Genomic DNA, 25,539 nt, shown 5'->3' with positions numbered 1-25,539 from the left:
AGGTCCAAATAAACTAAATGACTTGCCTTAATTGTAAAATCAAGTAATATAGAGATAAGAACTAAATCTTACAAATACTGAAACTCAGAGAATTAAATTGTCTAAGGTCATCAACTGCATTAATTAAAGAACTGGGAGTTAAATCTATAACATGACAGTCTTTAAAAAAAAAAAAACAACAACAAAAATACCTTGAATTTAGAAGACTAATTAACTGGTTAGTAAAACCTTTTGGCTTTCCATTAAAGTCTATACACATATTTGTTCTGCTGTTGTGTCCTGTATAGTTAAGGAACTTTTCTGATTGTAACCCCTTTCAGATTAGATGCCAAGAAGAATTAGCTGAGAAGTATATTAATGAGCTAGCAAATATTATGGTGTCCAAGTCAGCCTCCAAAGCATTGCTATCCACATGTAAGTTCCTGCTAGTGCCAAAGTCCAGGCCTTTATTAATTTAACTAGTCATTCAAATATATCAAAATATCTTTTACTCTTTGGTTTCTTCTGCCTTCATCCATTCCTCAGGCTGTTGCCTGTTTAGTCACCCCAGAATGTAGATCTGATTTTGATGGGCAATATTCACCATTCTTGCAAATCTCCCTACTACTTACTGAAAAAAAAAGCAGACTCTTTTACCTAAGAATCTATGTCCCCTAAAACAGAGCTACCTAAACGTTTTCCATTCATGACCCCCTTTTTGCCCAACAAATTTTTAAAAGACACCAGATAAATAGGTACATAAAATAGATATAAAAATCAAATATTTACTGATAATAAATCATAAAGAAATTTATTTTAAAACAATTTCTTAGTAAATATATAATTTTACCACTCATTAAAAATGAAAGCAAATTTGCATCCTAATAAGATAGATGTGCTTATTTATTTTTAACATAAATAATAAAATTTTGTCAAAATATTTGATACCTTTTAATATCGCCAATTTTTTTTTGTGATTCCCATATTCAGTTACATGACCCTATATGGGATTACAACCCATAGTTTAAGAAGCTTTGCTCTAAAAGATGGCTCCAAATTATACCAGCAGCTTTGTTTCCTACTATGCCTTTTCATATATTCCATGTCCAACAAAATTGGTCTATTCACTAGTCTTCAAATATGACCTGCATGTTTGTGCTTCTTTACTTTTATCACCATTCTCCATGCCTAGAATGATCCCAAATTTCCCACTTTTTCTCTCACTCCTAGTCACTGTCTCTGGAATCCTATTTCTTCCATTAATACTTGTCTCAAATGCTACAAATCACCATCAAAATTTTGCCAGTAACAATTTGTGCTTTCCTCCTTGGAACACTCAGAACATGTTGCTTATTCTATCACTTTTTAAACAAATCGTTTTTATATTGTTTTGTAATAGCTCTTTTTCAGAGCTGGGACTGGAGGACCTGACTGCCTAGAATCCAATACAAAATGATGAGCACCCTTTTAAATATTATTTTTATAAATATACATAGGTCCAACGATAGAAAGTTTTATTATCTATGGCACAGAGATTTTGGATTGTGATAAGTCATATGATATACTGGAGATTCAAAGCCATGGTAAATATTAATACAAAAAAGATACAATTATTTTGATTTAACAAGGGTACATAGGGCACTTCTCCATTTGACTGTCAGCTCTGGGATGGAAGGAAGTACATCTTCATCTTTGTCTCTTCCATATACTCAAGAGAAATAAAGTACTTCTAAAGCATTTTTCCCATCATGGGCACATCTAGGATCTATGAGAGGGACAATATGCATGAAGTTAAAAGACAATAGTACTCAAAAAGTCCACTGCTAATAGATCTAGGTTATACTCCTGATGGATAGTGGGTGTTTGATGGAGCCAAGAAAGTTACTCTGTTACTAAGCTGTTCTCTGGGTCAGGTGTCTGGAGTTCTTTCAAAACATGTTCTATTTCCCCTTTTTTGTACCTGCAGAACTTAGAACTGTTCCTAACACATGGTTGACACTTAATAAATTCTAATCAAGTAATAGATTTTCTGGCTCACATCAATTTTGCTGTTGCTATTGAGTCATTTCAGTCACTTATGAATCTTTGTGACTCCATTTGGGTTTTTCTTGATGTCAGGATCCCCATGCAAAGATCACCCTTCTCTTTTTACTCCTCTTTCTCTATATTCTCTTGCTCTCTCTCTATCCCCTCTATCTGTGTCTCTCCTCTTCCTTTTCTCCCTCCCTCCCTCTCTCCTTCTCTCTTTCCTTTTTCTTCTCCTTCTCTCACTCTCTGTGTCTCTCTCTCTCTCTCTGTATCCCTCTCACTCTCTTTCTCTCTCTTTCTCTCTCATCTCTCTCTGTTTTTCTGTCTCTGTTTCTGGCTCTGTGTGTGTGTGTGTGTGTGTGTATCTCTGTCTCTCTCTTTTTCTGTCTCTGTATTTCTGTCTATCTGTCTCTGTTTCTCTCTGTCTTTCTCTTTCTCTGTTGCTCCGTCTCTCTGTCTACATCTCTTTCTGTTTCTGTGTGTTTGTGTATCTCTGTCTCTCTCTCCCTCTCTCTGTCTCTTTCTGTGTCTCTGTCTCTGTCTCTGTCTCTCTGTCTCTCTCTGTCTCTCTGTCTCTGTCTCTCTCTCTCTGTCTCTGTCTCTCTGTCTCTCTGTCTCTGTCTCTCTGTCTCTCTGTCTCTGTCTCTGTCTCTCTCTCTCTCTCTCTCTCTCTCTCTCTCTCTCTCTCTCTGTCTCTCTGTCTCTCTCTCTCTCTCTCTCTCTCTCTCTCTGTCTCTCTCTGTCTCTCTCTCTTTCTCTCTCTCTTTCTCTCTCTCTCTTTCTGTCTTTCTTTGTCTCTCTCCTAATCACCTCTCTCTCAGGGGACTCATTGTTTCCCAGAGCTAAAGCCCAGCACATAAGCTGTGCCTTGAATCCTTTGCCCCTCATACTCTGTATGCACACTGCTAAAACTAAATCACAGAACTGATGATCTCTGAGCTCAGAGAAGCATCAACAAGCCAATACATGAAGCGGTGCTTCTTCTCATTAGGCAACCTTGCCTCACTTAATATTATGCTTCATTACTGGTGCTTAGTTACATTGTTTGATTCTTTGTCTAGTCACAAATATATAAATAAGCCCCACTCACATTGGGTCTATTACTAGAGGAGGCCCTGACACATATCTAATTTCTTCCCCCAATGGAATAAAGAAAGCTTTTTTTCTTACGTGTGAACTCTTTGACATTTTGGAATTAACCACAGTTATAAAACCTCATTTGTTACTAGTGGCAAAGATACTGGAAAGGTTTGCCATTTCCTTCTCCAGCTTATTTTATAGATAGGGAACTTAGACACAGGGTTAAGTGATTTTCCTGGGATTACCAGCTAGTAAGTGTCCAGAGGGCCAGCTTTGAACTCAAAAAAGATGTATTTTTTTGACCCCAGGCCTGTTCTCTGTCCACTACATTACTGCATTCATCAATGTTCAAGTGAAAGCTTTTCCACATTCAAAATTTGGCTGTGTGGTACTGTGCTTCAGCTCAAATGTTACCATGTTCTTTTTAATTAAATTCCACAAAACTCTTTTAGCTAGGTAAAAATCCTTAGCTGACCTCTCCTCTTACACAAAGCCTTTCTGGCTCAAAAGTCCCTACTCCACTGGGAATCTTATGGAAATGAGTGCCTAGGGGCAGATATGAATGCAGCTTATTCCCTGGAGTCAAATTTACCTTTTACTGGATTTTTCAATGTGCAATTGAACTATTCAAACCTCCTACTCTCCTTTAGGAACAGAATATTTCATTTGTATTTGAGGACTTTTCGCTTTATATTTCAATGTTTCCTACCTTTTAGCCTCACAAATGTATCACTCACTTTAATTTCAAAAGCATCTCTTTTTGAAAATTAAAAAGAATTGTGTGCTAAAGAAGATATAGGCATAAGACAGATGATTTTATTGGTAGAGAAATGAGAAAACTCCCTTTACCCATATAAGCCTGCACCTTTTCAAGCAACTGATAGTGAGTAAGAACAAGTAGAGTAATAAGTACAGTATCCAGGATCATCGGACTTGATCCCAATTTACTTCCTGATGAGTTCTCTATCCTCTACCTCATACTGATTCTGTCCTAAGCAACATTTGTAATAATCTCATTGATTCAACCCTTACCAGATTGCATCTGATGTATTGTGTTCAGATCTAGGCAACACATTTTAGAAAAGACAATGATAAACTGAGAACTATTCAAAGGAGGTTGATCAGTACTGCCAACAGCCTGCAGACTGTGCTATTTTGGGATCATTTGGCAAAAAAAGGGATGATTTGCTGGGAAAAAGAGAAAATTTGATGGCAGCAAAATTGCCATCTTTAAATATTTCAAGGCTGACATGTAGAAGAGTAAGATTTATTCAGTTTGGTCCCAGAGACAGAATTAAGAATAAGTTGCTAAGAGTCACATTTAAGCTTCATGTAAGGAAAAATATAATAACAATGAATGTTGTCCAAAAGTGGAATGTGCTGTGAGAAAGTAGGGAGCTGCCCTTCCTTTGAGGCATTTAAGAGCATATATAAAGGAAATAAGTATATTAATTGAGCATGAGCAATTTAATTTTGTTTAAAGCCTCCATTTTGTGGTGAAATAGTTGTGGAAGTTTTTTCTGTAATAAAATAAGCTCTTGCTAAAACTTATATGTTCCCCCTATCCCAAATCTTCCATAATACTCAAACCTTTGTGCTCCTCAAACCTAGTAAACAACTGGTAACTGATAATGATAAGCTAAGTCTTTGATTGGCAGTTTCCTTGCATCATAATCAGCAATCATAACTTATATGTACCTTGTAAATACCATTAACCAAAAGCATAAAAATCTACCAAAGGTAAAGGCAATCTGCCTCTGTGCAGTCACCAGATCTGCCTCCAAGATGAAGATATCTAGAACATCCTGCATTGGTTGAGAGAAGTGCTAATTGACAGAACTACCAGACTGATATCTCAGAACTTCTAACTGGAATCAGGTAAGTCATCTAGGGAATGATCTTTAGACTCCTGAATAGATAATTACACACTTCTGATAAAGAGTGATTTCATTCATTGATGAGTATAAATTTAATTTAATATTTAAGCTATACTATTCAGGATATGAAAAAATAAAGTAGCTTGGTGCATATATAATATTCTGCAAACTATATGACTAGTCAGAAAGTTATAGAAGAGGGATTCTGGGTTTCAATATTAAAGTTTGCATGATTTGAGAACCCAAGACCCAGTGAAATAGTTCCTAAATGAAAAAAAAAAAACTGTTGTTGTAATGAAATAAGAAACAAAATTTGCCACATAAACTTAAGTAAAATTCTCCTTAGAAAATGGAAAGTGATCATTCTGGAGAGCAATTTGGAATGACGCTCAAAAAGTTATCAACTGTATTTCTACTAGGCTTATATCCCAAAGAGATCTTAAAGGAGGGAAAGGAACCCACATGTGCAAAAATGTTTGTGGCAGCTCTTTTTGTAGTGGCAAGGACCTGGAAACTGATTGGATGCCCATCAATTGGAGAATGGTTGAATAAATTATGGTATATGAATGTTATGGAATATTATTGTTCTGCAAGAAACAACCAACTGGATGATTTTGGAGAGGCCTGAAGAGACTTACATGAACTCATGGTAAGTGAAACGAGCAGAACCAGGAGATATTATATATGGCAACAATAAGACTATAGGATGGTCAATTATTATGGCTCTCTTCAACAATGAGATGATTCAAATTAGTTCCAATTGTTCAGTGATGAAGAGCATCATCTACATCCAGAGAGAGGACTGTGAGAACTAAGTGTGGACCACAACATAGCATTTTCACTCTTTCTGTTGTTGTTTGCTTGCATTTTGTTTTCTTTCTTAGTTTTTTTTTTTTCCTTCTTGTTCTGATTTTTCTTGTGCAGCAAGATCACTGTATATATATATACATATATATATACATATATATATACATATATATATATGTATATATATATATATACATATATATGTACACATATATTGGATTTAACATATATTTTAACATATTTAACAAATATTGGACTACCTGCCATCTAGAGGAGAGAGTGGGTGGAAGGAGAGGAAAATTTAAAATAGAAGGTTTTGCAAGGGTCAATGTTGAAAAATTACCTGTGCATATGTTTTGTAAATAAAAAGCTTTAATAAAAAAGAAAATAGAAGGTGATGATATATTAAAGACATAATTTATAATATAAACTCTCCAGAAAGAAAATTGAAAATCATAGGCCATAAGTCATGTACATAGGATGGGGACAGAATCAGAGACAGAGATGGAGAGAAATGTTTTGATGGCTGTTAGAATTGATTTAAAAAAAAACAACAAAACTAAGAAAGAAAACAAAATGCAAACAAACAACAACAGAAAGAGTGAAAATTGTGAGTTTTGTTTTGTTTTGTTTTGTTTTGTTTTGTTTTGGATCCAGACCTCTGATTTCAGTGATATATAGAACTTCAAGTGAGAAAATTCCCTCTAATAATGAGTATCAGGAGTGGTTCTGCGATTTACACTCTTAGAGAATTGCCTGTGATGAGAGATTAAATGATTTGCTCCAAGCTTATTTAGCCAGAGGTATAATATTTGAAATCATTTTTTCCTAACTCTGAAGCTTGCACTTCATTCAATGTGTCATGTTATCTCTGACTTGAGACATGTTTATAATAAAATTGACTAAAATCTAGAAGCTATGGGTGTATGTGAGCATTATTTTTCTCATAAAAAACTGGTATTAATCAAGAAGACTGAAACTCCCACATTCCTTGTTTTATTGGCCAGATCATATTAGCAGCATTGAAGCCAGTTCTATGGCCAAACCCTAAGGAAAACATATGACAAGTAGAAATTCACAAATCGGAAATTAACTAGAGAATAAAGGGTCTGCACCTCCATCCTGTAAAGAACAAGTGAAGAATGTAGACATACTTAATTTGGAAGATATAATAGTCAGTCTAAACATTTGAAAATTTATTATAAAGAAAAAGTGGAATTACATGGGCTTTACAAGCTGGCAAAAACTAATACCAAGGAATATAATTCGGTATCTCAGGGAAGCAATTAATAGTTTGGAATATGGAGTGTATGGGAGGCTTATGACAATTAGTTTATTTGTTGTTTTTGTTGTTTTGTTTTCCAGAATGAAACAAGCTACTTTTTGAAATAGTGTGTTCTTTGTCATTTAATAAATATAATATGATGGCAATAGAGGCTGCAACATTATAACAGGGAGATCCAGATACTGATCAGAAAGAATAAATTATGGGATAGATCTCTTCAAATACTATACTTCTATAATAATATATGTGAGTAATGAATTTTTTGAGGGGAGCGAAGGGAAGAAGGACAGGAAACTAACCAGTTGATAACATATTTCCCCTCAAGTCTCATATAACAGTTTTTCTATTGCATTGTAAGTTCTTTGAAGGCAGAGATTATACCTAACTCCATGCTAGACCCAAGAAGACAAGAAATAAATGTTAGTGTGTTAACTGACAAGGGAAAGCAAAAGAAAGAAGCATTTATTAAATACTCAGATTTGTCAGTTACTTCAAAATGCTTTACAAACATAATCTCATTTTATTCTCACAATAATCCTGAGATGTGGAACAGGAACTTTAATCAGTCCATCCAGCCTCCATTGTCAGAATTTTAATGGACTCATCTAGTTCCCATTGTCATACACAAAGGTAGACAGAACTCCTCAGACTGAATTATTAGAATACTCAACTCACCCAGTCTCATCATCCAGCAGTTGCTAGCACATTAGTTTGTTCTAGACTAAGAGCCACCCTAATTCCCTCTAAACTACCTGTCCCTCTTCCCTCTGAACTTTTACAAAGCCATTTCACCCAAAGCATGCTGATTAACCATTTTAATTTAGCCTATGAGATTTTTCTTGTCAATAAAAGATACCCTTTGTGACTATGATAAATGCTTAATATGAATTCTTCACTTTCCAACCTCTCTCTCACTGTCTGGTATTTGCCTAATACTTCATTATTTCATATTGATACTTTACTTCCCTGCTAATTCTTCACCTGGAAGGTGGGTACTATTTCATGAGAGAGATAATTTGGAAGAGAACCCCATTTTATAATTGAAGAAACTGAAGTAATTGGAAGTTGTGACATTTCCAAATTCACAAGCTAATAAATGTCTGAAGCCAAATTTGAAATATGCTTAACACAATGCCTGGAACATAGTATAAATGGCTAGCTGTGATGATGATAGTTCCATGCCTATTGCTATATAAACGAAAGCAAAATGCTACTTTAAAAACCAAAGCAAAAACACCACAACCAAAACCCAAAGCATATATCAGAGGATTTTTTTTTAAAGAAAACACCAGAGATGTACATGTAGAATACAGGTTTCTAGAGGACAAGGACTGTTTCATTTTTGCCAGTGTATTTCAAGTATCTAGCTGAAAGCACAAAATGCACATTGTAAGAACTTAATATATAGTATTAATAAAATTTAAATTAAGTAATAATTGATAAATTTCTATTATAATATAATAATAAAATATAATATTAATAAATATTATTTGCTAAACTGAAACAGAATGTATCTTCTTCCTTGTGTCATTATTGCAATAAACTTTCATCTTTTAGACATAGTATAAGTCCACGCCATTGCACTTCTTCCTTAATGTGGCACAGTGCAAAAAAAGCTCAATTTGTAGTCAGAGAACTTGGATTCAATCCTAGTTTTACCATTTCCTACTTATTCTATCTCATGCAATTAATTTAACATCTCTGGAACTGTTTTATCAGTAATAAAATGTAATATTGGACTAGATCATCTCTAAGGTCCCTTCCAGCTCTAAATATATGATCTTATCAATGATCCATGTCTATCATAAACTTTGTATTTCATCATACACCTAGCAGATCATCCATGTATAGCAGGTGTTTAATAAATGTTTATTTTTTGGAACCTTCTACTAACTCAATTTATAGGAATTCTCCATGGTTCAGAGGATCTAAAACCTTTTGAAGAATAAATCTGTATATGCTTCCTATTTCTTTTGATGTAGAGCCTGATGATTTTTTCAAATCTTTTTCAAATCCATCAAGAAATACTCCTCAGGCAGACTTCAAGGATGGAGCCAAGACAGTAGAGTAAATCCAGGATGTTGCTCAAACTTTTTCCAATTTACCTCAAAAACCACATGAAGCCAAGCCTCTGAATAGAATCTAATGACATAAAACTACTTTCCAGCTCAAGATAGATTTGAAAAACTTCAAGAAAGGTCAGTCTTGCTGGGGTGAAAAGGATGTCAGCCCAGCTCAAAGAGACTCTAGAAAGCCAGTGAGAGGGTCTTAATCCCAGCAAATCAGCAATTAAAACCCTCAGTCCTGGAACAGTAAAGGAGCAAATAAGTATGGCAGTTTCCAGTCCTAGTTCAAAAGGCAAACTTTGGGAAATTAGGCTGTTTGCTGAAAAGAATAAGCAAAGCTGTCCCCTGCAAACACAAGGGGTCTCTGTGCTCAAAGTCAAGCTTCAGAGACACACAGAAAGCTTAAGACAGTACCCCTCATTATCCCAGAAGCAGAGCTCAACCATAAAAGTAAAAAAAAAAAAAAAAAAGGATATACCAAAAGAAAAGAAAAGAAAATGAGCAAGAAACAGAAAAGAAAAGAACCTTAACTATAGAAAGCTACTACAGTGACAGGGCAGCACAAAACACAAACTCAGATGAGGACAAAATGTGATATGAATTAGACTCAAATCCAAAGAGACTTCTTGAAAATACTCATAAAAGACTTTAAAAGGCAAATAAGAAAGGTAGAAGGAAAAAGGAGAGAGGAAATAAAAGATATATATGAAAGAGTCCATTAGCTTGGAAAAAGAAGGAACAAACTATCTGAATAAAACAACTCCTTAAAAAGTAGAATGGGGGAGCTAGGTGGCACAGTGGATAGAACACCAGCCCTGAAGTCAGGAGGACATGACTTCAAATCTGGTCTCAGACACTTAATACTTCCTGGCTGTGTGACCCTTGCCAAGTCATTTAACCTCAATTACCTCAGGGAAAAAAAAAAGCCTATTTAACCAAATGAAAAAAGAGATACAAAAGATAACTGAAGAAAATCTCACACTGAAAACTAGAATAGGGCAAATGGAAATTAAAGACTCTCTTAGTCAGCAAGAATCAGTCAAATAAACTAAAAAGAATGAAAAAATGGAAGAAAATGTGAAATATTTCATTGGAAAAACAGCCTACCTGGAAAATAGATTGAGAAGAGACAATTTAAAAATTATTGGTATACCTGAAGGCTTTGCCCCACAAAAAGAGCTATCTAGGGATAGCTTTCTTCAATAGATCATTAAGGAAAACTGCCCCAATATTCTAGAAACAGAGAGGGAAATACTCATTGAAAGAATCTATCAATCACCTTCAAAAATAGATCCCACATGGAAAACCCCAAGGAACTTTGTTGAGAAAATCTAGAACTACAATATCAAGGAAAAAATACTGCAAGCTGCCAGAAAAAAAAAAATTCAATATAAAGGAACATCAGTCATGATTACCCAGGATCTAGCAGCTTCTATAATAAAATATTGGAGGGCCTGGAATGCCATATTCCAGAAGGCAAAGGACCTAGGTTTACAACCAAGAATTAACTACCCAGTGAGACTCAGAATCACTTTTCAGGGAAAGTGATGGAACATCAATAAAGTAAGAGACTTTCAATCATTTTTATTGAAAAAAAAATAGAACTAAATATAAAATTTAATCTACAAACACAGGACTCAAGAGAAGCATAGAAAGGTAAACAGGAGAAAGTACACACACACACACACACACACACACACATATATATATAGATATATATATATGTGGAGAGAGAGAGAGAGAGAGAGAGAGAGAGAGAGAGAGAGAGAGAGAGAAATTCAAATGTCAAACTGTTTACATCCCTAGATGGAAAAATTATATCTACAACTCTTCATAACTGAATCTGTCACTGGAGTATATATAGAGGGGCATTACAGGAACTGAGAGTATGGTTTTGGATAGACTCTGATGTGATGATATGAAAGAATAAAACACTAAGAGGTGAAAAAGTCTGTACTAGAAAAAGAGGAAAGGTGAAGTATAATGGGACAATTAGTTCACATGAAAAAGTACAAAATATCTCTTCTCATCAAGGAAAAGCTGGATCTCATCAGTTTTAACTCTAAGAGAGAATAACATTTTTCTAACCTTTTAAAGAAGTAGGAGGAGAAAGAGAAAAAAAAGGGAGAGACAAGATAGAAGTAAGGGTAGAAAACTTTTGGGTAAAAGGTAAGAGAAGGGAGAAGGGGTGATAAAAGATAAAGTAGTGGGTGGAGTGTATAAAAAAACATATTTCTAACAATAAAAGGGAAAGAGAGAACAAAAATACATACAGGGGAAAATAGAATAGTGGGATATACAGAACTGGTGATCATAACTGTGAATGTGAATGGGATAAACTCTCCCATAAAACAAAAGCAAATAGCAGAGTGGATTAAAAAAACAAATTCTATAGTATGTGTTTACAAGAAACACATTTGACAGGGAGAGACACATGCAAAGTAAAAGTAAAAGGCTGGAATAGAATTTATCATGCTTTAGCTGAAGTAAAAAAAGTAGGTATAGCAATTCTGATCTCAGATAAAGCAAAAGTAAAAATAGATCTTATTACAAGAGATAAAGAAAGTACATCTTGATGAAAGGTACTATGAATAATAAAGTAGTAAGTACCACCAAGTGCTAGAGCAGCCAAATTCCTAGAGAAGATTTTAAGCCAGATATAGGAAGAAATATACAACAAAACTATACTATTGGGGAACCTCAACATTCCTCTCTCAGAATCATACAAATCTAATCATAAAATAAACAAGAAAGAAACTAGAGAGGTTAAGAGAATCCTAGAAAACATAGATATGATAGACCTCTGAAGAAAAATAAATAGGGACAGAAAGGAATATTACTTTTTTCTCGGTAGTACATGAGATCTACACAAAAATTGACCATGTATTAGGGCATAAAAAACTCACAATCAAATGTAGAAAGACAGAAATAGTAAATGATTTCTTTTCAGACCACAATGTTATAAAAAGTATGCTCAAAAAAAGGCCAGGGAAAGAGAAGCTGGACACATTCCCAATAAGTTCATGGGTGAAACAAGGAAACTCATTATCACCACTACTATTCAACATTGTATTAGAAATATTGGCTTTATCAATAAGAAAAGAAAACATAAATTAAAGGATTAGAATAGGTAATGAGGAAATAAAACTATCACTCTTTGCAGAATATGATGATATACATACTGAATCCTAGAAAAATCATCCAAAAAACTACTGGAAATAATTAATAGCTTTATCAAAGTTGCAGGATATAAAATAAACTCTCACAAATCATCAGAATTTTTCTGTATTACTGACAAAGTACCAATCAAACTGCCAAAATTTTATTTTATAGAACTAGAAAAGATAACAAAATTCATTCAAAAGAACACAATCCGAATACAATCCTTCCTTTGCAACAACAACAACAACAACAAAATTCGGTTCTGCACATATATATTGTACCTAGGATATACTATAACATATTTAATATGTATGGGAATGCCTGCCATCTAGGGGAGGGGGTGGAGGGAAGGAGGGGAAAAATTCGGAACAGAAGGGAGTACAAGGGATAATGTTGTTAAAAAAAAAAATTACCTATGCATATGTACTGTCAAAGAAAATGTTATAATTATAATTTTTTTTTAAATTAAAAAAAAAAGAACACGAGGTCAAGAATATCAAGGAAATTAATGGGAAAAAATATAAAGGATGATGGCTTAACAGTACCAAACTAAAACTATATTATAAAGCAGCAGTTATCAAAAACATCTGGTACTGGCTGAAAAATGGAGTGGATAAATGGAATATATTAGACACATATCACACAATAATCTTGGCCTATAGTAATGCAGTATTTGATAACCTTCAAAACTTCCGCTTCTGGAATAAGAACTCACTATTTGGTAAAAATTGCTAGGAAAACTGGAAAATAATGTCAGAAACTCAGCATAGACCTACATCTCACACCCCTTACCAAAATAAGGTCAGAATGGGTACAAGAAAATCATAAGGGAGGGAAAAGGACCACATGTGCAAAAATGTTTATAGCAGTTTTTGTTTTGTTTTGTTTTTTCTTGTGGTAGCAAAGAATTGGAAAATGAGTAGATGCCCATTAGTTAGGGAATGGCTGAATAAGCTATGGCATGTGAAGGCAATGGAATATTATTGTTCTATAAAAAATGATGAACAAATTAATTTCAGAAAGGCCTGGAAAGATTTACATGAATTGATGCTGAATGAAACAAGCAGAACCAGGAATACATTGTACATAATAAAACAGCAAGAATGTGCCACGATCAACTATAAAAGATCTTGTTAGTGACTCAGTGATCCAGAGCAATCCCCAATAGAACTAAAGAAACTAAATATAAATCAGTACATTATGTTCACTTCTTTTTTTCTGTTTTTTTTTTTTATTTCTCCAATGGTTTTTCCCTTTTGCTCAGATTTTTCTGTACCAATATGATTCATAAAGCAATGTGTATTCAAAATAAATAAATTTACTAGGAAAGAAAAAAAAATACTCCTCAGTAAAAAGGTCTGATAAAAACTCCCAACAACTTACAACATTTTGTCAACATCAAGCAATGAGAATCATAGGATTCTGGAATTAAACTCTGATATTATTTATCCCAGTCCCTTAATTTTAGAGGGGGAAATTGAGGTCCAAAAAGGTAATTCAAAACCAGGTTTGAATTCATTCAAAAATCAAGGTGTTTTTTTTTTTTTTTTTTGAAATCCTGTGCACTTTCCACTGTACTAGAATGATTTAAAAGAATTAAACTTCTTCAAAATAAGATTTTATTGATTCATTTGTTTTCCTATTTCCTAAATTTCCCCCTGTATCTTTTTCCTTCCCCCTCCCAGATAGCCATCTCTTATCTATAATATTTGTTTGAAAAGAACCAATAATTTTTTTTAAAATGCATTTCTTTATACCTTACAATAGCCAAAACATGAAGTAAAGGTTGCCACTAACAAGCTCCATGTGCATCTGTCACTTTAAGACACTCCTTATGAGACAAATCATTAAGTAGGACACAAGGAAAAGCATATCTCCCTGACAGAAAAGCATTCTAAGCTTCTCCTGTGCCCTAATGGAAATCTAGCTGGCCGCACTCGAGAAAATACAAAAGCAGAGTGGGGAAGTAAAGAGTATTGGATTTGAGTTAAGATCTATGTTTAAATCCTGCTTTTACTGCTCACTCTCTCTAGGAGCATGAAAGTCATTTAACTCCTCTGAGGATCCTTTGCCTCCACCAATATAAAATGGGAATAACAATACTCAGAGGACAACAGCCAAGTAGCCCAATAATCATCAGCCTTTTGCTTGCCGTGCAGCTACTCCACCCTCAACCCTATCTACCTCCCTGCAGGTATTCCCTTCCCTATATTTTTCTTTCTTTGTTTAAACAGAAATTAGGGGAATTAAATGTCTTTTATTTGTCCTTAACAGTTTTTAGTAAATCTAGGAAAAAGAAATGTCATTTGTTTTCCTTTTCTAAGACTGGAATCTTACATTGCCTCAATCATTCTTTATATTACTTAATATAACCTAAAATGACTCCTTTTTAGATTAAGCTATAAGAGATGGGACAGAAAAGGGAGACCCAGGAGATAAGGTTCTGGGAGAAATGCAGGCAAATGAAAAGAACAAAAGGCAAGAGGAGAGAAGGAATGAAAAAGAAGAGAAGTAGGGGAGTGAACACTAGGTGGCAAAGTGGCCCTGGATTCAGGAACCCCTGAGTACAAATTCAGGCTAACATTAATTTTGACTATGGGCATTATTTAAACCGTCTGAATCAGTTTCCTTATCTATAAAATGGGGATAATAATAGCACTTGTCTACCAGAATTGTTGTGAATATAATAGGAGATATTTATAAACTTTAAAGCACTATAGCAATGCTAACATTGTTGTATAATAATGTGGCACATCTAAATTTGAGTTACAACTGATACTTATTAGGTGAACAAAAATTTCTCCTCTCTAGGTCTTAGTTTCCTAATCTGTTAAATAGATGAACTAGACTAGACGCTGTCTAAGGTATTTTTGGAAGGATTCTGCTTATACATTAAATTCACCACTTTTCATATCTGTAATGTCTGTCATTGGCATTTGTAAGAAATTGGTGATTTTGTTGAAATTTATAATATAAGACTTGGGGCTGGGTTGTAAGTACTTCTGGGTCTTTTGAGATGCTATCCTTTGGAAGACCTTCTTTCTGAAGAGCTGACTCAGTTCAGGAAAGTTTTGAGGACATTCTTACAAGGCAATCCCAATAAGTAAGAAAATATATAAAGTTAAGAAATCAAACATTACTGCTGACAGTGCACTCCTAACTCCCTAAATCTTTTATCATTATTATAAATGGAAGGGGAAAAAGCTTCATTATTGACTGAACTAAGCTTATGTATCCTTCAAAGTAAAATGTTAGCATGTTATCACAAGATTTAACTCCATTCCCTCAAGCAAAAACTCCATTGCTTACTTTTTAAAAAATTTATGAAATAAACATATCTCTCACCCCATGCAACCACTATCACCCTCACTTCCATCCTTTAAATGCAGTAGTTGCATGGGTAGGATTTAATTTGAGGTAAATTATGTGGGTGATGTAACTTTAGAGTCCTCTGATAATATTCTATCAAACTAATGTGCTTAATTGGGGAGTAGACATAACATAATTAGTAATAACATAACGTCCTTTTATTCTCATCCTCCTGCTGTGAGTCTTTAAAAGAAAGAAAAAAGCAAAGTAAAGAAAAACTAGCAGAGAAGCACAGAGAAAGCAAAAAAATGTTCCCAGTGCACTGTGGCCATGAATTTTTCATGCTTCATAAGCACCTCTGGCTGCAAGATCTTTGGGCCTAATGTTCATTCCTACAGAAAAGCAAAAAAGGGAAATTCTCAAAGACAAGCAAGCTAACAGAGGGATGCTCTGTTGTTTTCTCTGTTCAGCAGTCCAGTCTAAAAACAAACTGACAAACAGCACCTTGGAGATACACAATGAGATGACTTCAAATGTCCTATTGCTAGTTACTTTAGCAGAGTCAAGAAATGAACAATGAATAAGTCAAAAACACCACAATAATAAGATCTCACTTTCTATTCCCAGCAATGGCATGAAGAACAAGCATTGACTTTTTCTCTAACTTTTTTTTCAACAGAATTTGATATATAAAATACTAAATATCTAAAATATACCTAAAAAATCCCCTACAGAATGTGAGCAGAGTCTCAACATGCCTTCTTTCTAGTTTCCCAGTGTAATGGGCCTTTGAAGTAAACTACCCTCCTATAGATTAGAGGAGATCAACCATGGGAAGGAAACTATATGGGCATAACATTTGTTGCAAATCAATACACTTATTTTATTTCATCACAATTAATTTAGACACCACTATAATAATCACTTTAACATATAATCAAGGGCCATCAATTAGTGAGACTAACAATCATAGGATATAAAAGATTAAAGAAAAAATAGGAGAAAAGCAAAGAAAGGGATACATTCTGTAGCAGAAGAATAATTAAGGTAGGAAAATGGAATATTGTAGAAGGGAACTAACATTTAGAAAGTACTCCAAGTACTCATATATCTTCTCCAACCTAAGACAAATGAGTTTAACAATGAGTTTGCAAAAATAATCCTTTCTGTTCCATGGCTATATATTAGATGATCTCCTCCTACTCTTGCTCCTCCATTCAGCACTTGCTCAAATCTCCCCATTCTACCTCCAGCAATTGAATTGCCATAGGCACAAAAATAATTTTCTCAAATTATTTTCTTCCTGTTCAGCTTTTGTAAATTAAAAGTGAATTCATGAACTATTTTCTGAAAGCTCAAAAAATAGTAGTTTTACATTTTCCCAATAAATACCTATGATATGGTGTTAACAACTTGGCAAGGGCTCTGTCAAATATTCTGGGCTTCAGATTAGCAGAAAGACTAAGCATGACTTCTATGGAGCCAAGATAATAGGTGGGAAGAAAGACCAAAAAAAAAAAAAAAAAGAAAAGAAAAAAAGAAAGAATGATGATGGGAGAAAATGAGAGAGGGAAACAGAAAGAGAGAAAGGGAAAGAACAAAGGCAAGAAAAAAGTAAGCTACTAATATTCTTTCAAGCCCTAAGTTTTTGGAATAATAAAGTATAAGGTAATAAGCATACGCTGCTCTTTTTTTTTTACCTTGGAATTTTTCTCAAATTAAATGCAATGCAAAAGTACAGAATATATTATAATATTTCACATTCCATTTTCCTCCCAACCTAACAAAACACACATCACTGTTGGAGTCTGTGGGAAATTAATTAAATGAAAACAATGAAATATAAATAAGCACTGAATGAGAATTTGGGTCAAGATTTTAATTTATTATTAGAGGTCTACTACTGAAATCAAAGCCTTAAAATAGAAATCACTTTAACTTTCACATAGAAGCAAGCTTTATGGACTTTTTCCTTTATAGTTAAACATACCCAGTCATCACAAAGAGAAACCGTACATTATTTAGAAATAATTTAGAAATTATTCAGTCATGCCTGACTCTTCATGACCCCATTTGGGATTCTCATAGCAAAGATACTAGAAGAGGTTGCCATTTCCTTCTCCAGTTAATTTTACAAATGAAAAAACTGAGGTAGAGTTAAGAGGCTAGCCCACAATCACAGAGCTAGTAAATATCTGAAGCCAAATTTGATTTCAAGTCTTCTTGACTCTAGCTCTATTATACATACATACATACATATATATATATATATATGTATATATATATACATATATATACATATAGGCTCAGTAGAGACACTTCCAGCTCTATTTCCTGAGCCACTTAGCTGCATATTCTCTTTCCAGGAAAATAATAAGCAATACACTTACAAAAAAAAAAAAGTTGTCTAGGAAACTTTTCTCTCCACTTACCATAACTTTCTCCAAATAGTGGCCATTTGAAGTCCAGCTAAACTTTTGGAAATAAAAAGCTTTATCTTGAAGTGATTATTCTAATCATTCTTGCCTTTGGATCCTTACACACATCTATACTGACAAATGGGACTGTCATTCTTATTCAAACTCATCTAATATGAAAATATTGGACAACCTGATTTCTTCCTCCCTTTCCTACCCAAGGTGTGATGTAAAATTAACCTGAATGTCATGGTGTTGAGAATCTTCCAAATGTTACCTCTTACCTGATATACATACATACATTATATGTGTGTATATATATATATATTATATGTATATATATATATATATATATGTATATATATATATATATATATATATATATATATATATATATATATGATAACCCATACTTCTATTAGAATAAGAAATATATGCTACTTGTATTATAAGGTCTTATTTTTAATTTTTTTAAATTCCTATACAATTCTATTGTTAGCTAATACAGTCTAAGCAGAGTAAATGAGCATAAAATAAAAGGAAGTCTAGTACTCAAGTGCTGTCTCTGGCCCATATAACTAGGCAAGTCACTTAACTTTTCCGTGCCTTAGATAACTATAAGAATATAAGTTGCAGGAGTGTTATCAATCTATATTGCTAAGGAGCATTTCTACATTGCAAGTTTCTACCACAAAATTATACAACTAGACCCCAATAAATGAATTAATAAATCCAAAATAAATACATACTCCATGGCTAAAGTTTACGTAGAATAAATTAATTGCATTATTTAATTCATTCTCTTCCAGAAAAGGATATAAGTGAATCTTGTATTCCAGAAGCCATGAAACCGAGTTAAAGGAAAGCATGTTAAAGATTAAGACATGAGCACTCAATGTATACATTCACAGTTACTAAGGCAAAAAAAAAAAAAAAGTCAAGAAAGCAAGTGATTGGAAACTGACCTGTTTTTCATTTTCATCTTCCAGTCTTAGCCTGTCCTCTATGCAGTTCCTGGCCTGTAGAAAAGCCTTCCTCTGAGCTCTTTCTGTCAAAATCCTCACAAAGACCCCATACAAATTTACACTGACAAAAAGCAGAGCATTTGCCCCAAGCTGTAAAGGAAAAAAAAAGAAACATTTTAATATACAGATTTTTTTAACAACATTTCAGTTCCTCCCTCTACTTTTCACACATGAAGAATGAAGATTGACCCAAGAGTTCTGTTTCCAAAGTATTTTCTTAGAATTCAACAAGCTCACATTAAAAAGAGATAGATTCTAATGGGGAACCTATTTGTTTATGGTTTTGTAAGGAAACCTTCACATTTGAATAATTTCATGGCTCAGCCTACAACCCAGTGGCAGAATCAGGCATGAGGGAATACCTGTTTATGGGACTGATTCACTGAAACAGATTCCGGGGAGTGGTAGATAAGGTAGTGTGCCATCTGCTAGGATATAATACACATTAAGCCAAAACAAGAGCCAACCTTGAATATGACAGTGAGATTTTTTTTTAGATACATGAATAATGCCAGCAAAATACTACTTCTCAGAAAAGGTAAACGTTTATTTTGTAATAAGTCTAATTAAACATGTTCCAAAGAAGGCTGAAACCCTCTAGTGGACAGTCACACACAGGGAGCATAATTTTCAAAGCTGAGAGGAGAAAGACCATCCTCAGATCTTTCTGGTAGGTATGTGATTATTTCACCCCCTTCTATGGTTCCATAAATATTAAGGAACCCAGAAATATCAGTCTTTTAGATTAATCAGTCAATCAGTATGCATTTACTGGGTGCTGTGGTAGGAGTGATATCCTAACCTCTCTCTCTTTACAAGTTAAACTAATTTTTTCTTAAAGGGAATTTAGACATTCCATGACAATTGGTAGGCTCAAAAGTTCATACTTTTGACATCACTTCCCAATTACCTGATTGCAAAGCAGTCAAAAGAACTTCCAGGGGTATGTAATAGCATTGCTGGAAGAATGATGCAGCAAATGAGTTTCTCTCAGCTGAATCAATTCAAGATGTACACAAAACCTATCTTTCTCATGCTATAGCTAAGTAAATCTCCTTTTACAAATGGTGAATGATTTACAAGTATCTCACTTTATTCTAATATTTAACCTAAAAAGTATCAAGGGAACAACCTGAATCAGGCTCAATTCAGAATAGATACATAGTATATTTAAGGTTCTGTGGGTAATACAAAGATATTTTAAGACCTAATCTCTAATGTTAAAGAATTTAGAATGTGATCAATGCAGAAACTTGTGAATACTTAACTAATAGAAAAAAGAAAACAGTAAAAAAAAAACCCACAAAAACAAAAATATCAGATGTCAGAAGTAGTATGTAGCTGATTGCCAAATGAATGGTTTATAGAGATTAAATGCCACTGGAATGGAGACAAGATATAGAACTTACTATAGTCTTAAGTGGACTGGCATAAAGAAGATGAATTCTAATTGAAGAAATAGTACACCAAAATGTACAGCTATAAAAGAACATTGTTCAGGAAACAGTAAAAATATGTTTGAGGGGAAAAATTGTAGGAAAATCAGAAGGGGACATAAGTAGTTCAAAATAATATTGGTATGGTTAAGTTGAAATCATAGTTAACAGGGCAAAAGAGTTTTCATTTCCTACATCAGTTATTTAAAAGAGAGACAGACAGACAGAGACAAAGACAGAGGGAGAGACAAAGAGAGAGGGGAGGGTAAATATAGATATAAAGAAGAGAGGAAAAGAACTAGTCCCACTTGATTTAAGAGTTGTGTACAAAGACTCACAGGTCTTATTTCTCTCTAGTAAATGTAATTAACAATGATACAGGCAGTGCAACAGCAAGTTCACTTCAAGGATTTCAGCTCTCTAATGAAACTGGCAGTCATACTTGGATACATATATGTGCTCACCAACACAGATCACAACTTGTTCATCTTTCTTGAGTCATTATAGCTGAAAAATTCAAATCACTGGATGATAGGACTGGAAAGGCCCTTGGATGTCATTGAATCCAAACTTTTCATTTTACAGAAGAGGAAATGAAAGCCCAGAGATGCTAAATGACCTGTCCGACCTCACAGGCTAGTGTCTAGTGATGGGGATAGTCCAACCCCCATCTACTTCTGAAAAACACTGCCTACAAACTCCTACTGGACAATTTTCTGGCTTTTGGTTTCTTCACATCCAGAGAGGTAGGTCTAAAACAACAGCTGTGCTGTCTGTCATCAGACATACACTAGAAAGTTTTCTAGAAGACTTTCCAACTTAGTGAGACCCATTAGCAAGGATTCTTACCCTGAGGGTACATGAATGAATTTTAAAAAATATTTTGATGTTTCTACATAGTTGGTTTCTCTTTTTAATTAAATATAATAATTATCTTATTTTGTTCCTTTAAAAACATTATTCTGAGAAGAGGTTTTTAATGGAGGTGATCATGAAGTTATTGTTTTAAAAATATTTTGATAACTATATTTCAATATAATTTGCTTCCTTTTTAATTACATATATTTTATTTTATGATTTAAAAATAATATTCTCAAAACAGATTCTATCCCGATGGGCTCTGCTTCTGAAATCTGGCAGAGGGAAATCTAAGGACAAGAAATTCAGGACAGGCCTTAGTCTCATTTCAGATAGTTAGAAAAAAATGAGAAGTCCTTCTTTCCCCAATTCATAAGTTTCACACTCCCAAACTTTGTTTTTCAAGTATCCTAAGAAGAATCCTGAGTGGAAGATGCAGCTGTTATGACTTTCCGATTCCCTGTCCATAATTTATAAGCTGTCATATTCAGCCTAAGTGCCAGAAGTTGGCTATGTATAAGGAAATTCCTATGAGTCACATATTCATTAGTAGAAATGTTTAGGCAAGGAAAGGACAAAGCTGGGATGAGGGCTCCTCAGGTGTTTTTCTATAGATTTGATCATTTGGGGAAGAAGAAGAGAAAGAAGAAGTAACCAGTTTATAAAAGTCACTAACATCTGTTGAAAGCATCGATCAAGTCTTTTTAGACGACAGAAGAAGGGAAGGAGGAAATTGGGTGGGTTGGGAGGCTGCTCTAAGCCCCTACTAAATATCCCTAGATGAGTAACCCAAAGAAGAGGCAGATCTTGTCCATCAAGTTCATCATGGACAAGGTGTTCCAGGAGTTGTCAGCTAACAAATGGACTTCCTTGAGGTATTAGAAGCCAAACATGAAAGATGGTCTGGAATCAAATCTGGCTTAAGAGAAATGCAGTCTTGTAACCTTCTTCATTGAGTAAGGATCTGACAGATACTAGTCAGCAAAGGAAAAATAAAACAAAATCAACTCAGGGAATTGGATATCCATAGGAAATGCTTCCTTCACATACTACCTCCTACTTCCCTCCACTCCCACCCTCTAACCCCATCCCCCACCAGACACAAAATTGTTAATACTATGTGAAAAACTAACCATTGGAGGCATTTGAAAAGAGGAGTACATTAACGCTATGAAAATCTAAATTATGAAAGCCCTGGCTCAGTCAGTTCTTGCAGGGGTGGGTTGATACATGTTTGACAGGTTCTCCCAAAGCAATAAAATAAAATGTGTACACAGCATACTTTTAATTTTAGTATGACTTATTAAGATTGTTCTCGATTACCTTCTTAAGTCTAGACAATCAAGGAACAGAACAGAAGCCAAACTGGGATTAGTAGCATTTGCTGATTTCAGTTCTGGCTGTAAAAAGTCATCTCTAGCACTAGTCATGCCACCTGGGGAAAGCCATTAATACTTCATAGTGTGAACATCTTCATCTGTAAAATGGGAATAACAGCCTATCTCAGGACTGTCATGTGGTATGGTTGTGAGGAACAAGTGACTCAAAAATCAACTAATTGATCATAAAACATTCATCTATTAATCTATTATCTATTAAACACCATAATGCATTTTCACAATACAAAAACAAAAGAGAAGCCATTTCTGAGCCTACCTCAAGTAGCTCACATTTTAACAGGGAGACAATATGTAAATAGTACATACCTGATAGATACAAAATGAATATAACAACTTAGTTTTTGAAAGCAGCATGGTAAAGGGTGGGGAACAGGAAAGAGCTGAGTCTTGCTCTACAAGACTTAAAAAAAAAACCACAGACCCCTCCCCCCCAAAAAAGACTCAAAAAACCTCCCAGAAATTCAGAGAGGCAAATTCTAGGAGGCAATGTCTGGGGGACCACAAGGGCAAGGGAAAAGATACCGAAAATAGAGAATTATATGTGTGAAATAAGAAATAGTTCAGTACTGTTAAATCATTGGATGTGTGAAAGGAAGTAATACAGAATGATATAACATAGAGTAAACCAGTGTTCTGAAATGGGGATCCTCAGGCTCAAGATACTTTCAGAGAGTCTAAGAGGTAAAAAACTATTCTCATAATAATACTACAATATTATTCATTCAATTTCCTCAACTATTTTTGTTCTATCTTTTCTATATTTATTTATCATATTTTTGACATTTTTGAGGATTCTTTTTTTTTCATACTACATCACTACCCCCTAAGAAAAATTACTTACTAATTGAAGTTTTCATTTTATAGACTTCTTGTTGTTCAGAAATTCTCATGTAGAACAAAAATCGGTCTTTGCAGTATCTTCCCTTCTAGCCTCTAAGAATCCTGCCCCTTCCCTCTATAAAGTAAAAAACAAAACTACAAAAACAAACAAACAAAAAAACCAACCTATCCCTTTTTTTTACATGATAAACTCCCAAATAACTAAAGAGCAGTGGAATGTATTACTAAATAAAAATATTCATTATTTATAGGGTTTCAAGTTATTTTACCATTCAAATCCCTCTCACATAAGCACATTCCTGAAGGCTCTTTTAAAACATGGGCATACAGAGACAAATATAACTAAGACAAGACGTGGCTTAACTAATGGAGTATAACCATAATTTTCTTCAATCTGGATACTTTCTTTGTCTGATGAGTCTGAAAAGAAAGATCACATTATATTTTTTGGAAGTCTATTGTTGAGTGATATTGAATTTGTGAACAATTAAAACTCCCAAGATACATGAAGTTCTCTTGTCCCGTTCTTGTATGATTTTGAACCTAAGCACAAGTCTTGCATTTATCCTTATTATCTTTATCTGTAAATATATCTTGGGATTTAAATTATATCCTACAGTGAATAATACAACCTCTTCCATTTCATGTCACCAGGAAAAAATATAAAATCTTTAATTTAGTATATCAAACCTTTCATGATTTCACTCCAATCCATCTTTCCAGATTCCTCTTATACTACTTTCTCTTACCCATCCTAGAATTCAGAAGACATGCTCTATTTGCTTTTGCTGACTCACGAGGATCTATTTCTTACAATTTCTTACAATTCTTTTCCCTACAAAGTCCACAATGGTTGAAATGCTTTCTTTCAGCTCTGCTTTTCAGAATCTTTAGTTCCCTTCAATTCTCAGATCAAATGCTGTCTCCTACATAAGACCTCTCCTAGTTAACATGGGTCTCAGTATGGTGCCTACCACCATGATTTTTGGGTCTCTCATTCCCAACCTAATCCACAAAATTTAACCTGTGAGCAATCTGCTTAACATTTTCTTTTTTCTCACTGTCAGTGCTGTTTTTAGTAAAGTGCTGCTTTGAGGATACCCCAGTGGGTGTTACTCTCACAAGTGGAGTTCTCTTTCAGATACATACAATTGTAGTTAAGCATTTTAACTACTCCTGTAGAATAACAAGGAAAATCTTAGTAAAGTATTTTTTTCCCCTTAGGACCTAAAAAGCATAATTAAGATCTCCAATCTATAATTGAATGGCAGATATTTTATTATTGATAATTTGTTTCTAAGTCCAGGAAAACCCTGTCTCCCATTCACATTTCATATCAAATGATAACTAAGCCTGTTCGACATTTATTCTGAATGTGACTGAAGTCTCAGAATTATTTGTATTTAGGGTAAAGTATAAAGAGTGAGTCTCTGGAAGAATAAAGCCATATGTATACATGATGAGTTAAGTCCTCTGACAATTTCAAGAATTCCTAATGATAATGAATGCAGTCACTATGGAATAATGCCCAGATAGAATATATACATGCCATATACTAATTTTGCCTTAGTTACTTATCATATATTTACCCATTCAGCAAATATTATTAAGTACACATAATATACTGCCCTTGTGAGAAAATTAAAGACAAATGTACAGTCTGGTCTCAAGGAACACATAGTGAGTGGTAACATATATACATGGGTCAATATAAAAAAGAGTGTATAAAAGCAGGCAAAAGTGTTATCAAATTAGTTTTTTAAAAGATGCCTCCCTGCTGGAGACTTGATTAGGGGGAATGAAACATAGAAGCTATGCTGTAAAGAATTGGTTACATGCCAGCAGAGAAAGATGAAATGAGGATGCCACAGACTTAGAAAGTAACGCACAAAAATAGGGAAAGTATTGGGATTAGTAGAGAATAGTCAGTAGCTTTGTTTTATTAATTTATAGAATATATTGGGTGAAGT

The 25,539-nt window shown here is 34.2% G+C and overlaps 1 protein-coding gene across 2 annotated transcripts in view; it reads right to left on the bottom strand.

Moving 5' to 3' along the window:
- ADCY1 (adenylate cyclase 1) overlaps window positions 1-25,539 on the bottom strand; it is a 359,348-nt gene that overhangs the window by 229,311 nt on the left and 104,498 nt on the right. For both annotated transcript variants that reach the window (XR_012484928.1, XM_074283571.1), the window contains exon 2: window positions 18,976-19,125. Coding sequence is in view for 1 of the 2 variants with exons in the window: in XM_074283571.1 (XP_074139672.1) it covers window positions 18,976-19,125 (150 nt within the window). In the remaining variant the exon portion in view is untranslated. The remainder of the gene's footprint in view (window positions 1-18,975; window positions 19,126-25,539) is intronic.

This window comes from Sminthopsis crassicaudata, chromosome 1, assembly GCF_048593235.1.
Source record: "Sminthopsis crassicaudata isolate SCR6 chromosome 1, ASM4859323v1, whole genome shotgun sequence".
Taxonomy (NCBI): domain Eukaryota; kingdom Metazoa; phylum Chordata; class Mammalia; order Dasyuromorphia; family Dasyuridae; genus Sminthopsis; species Sminthopsis crassicaudata.
Note: the sequence above shows the minus strand (reverse complement) of the source record. Positions and strands in the feature narration are given on the sequence as shown.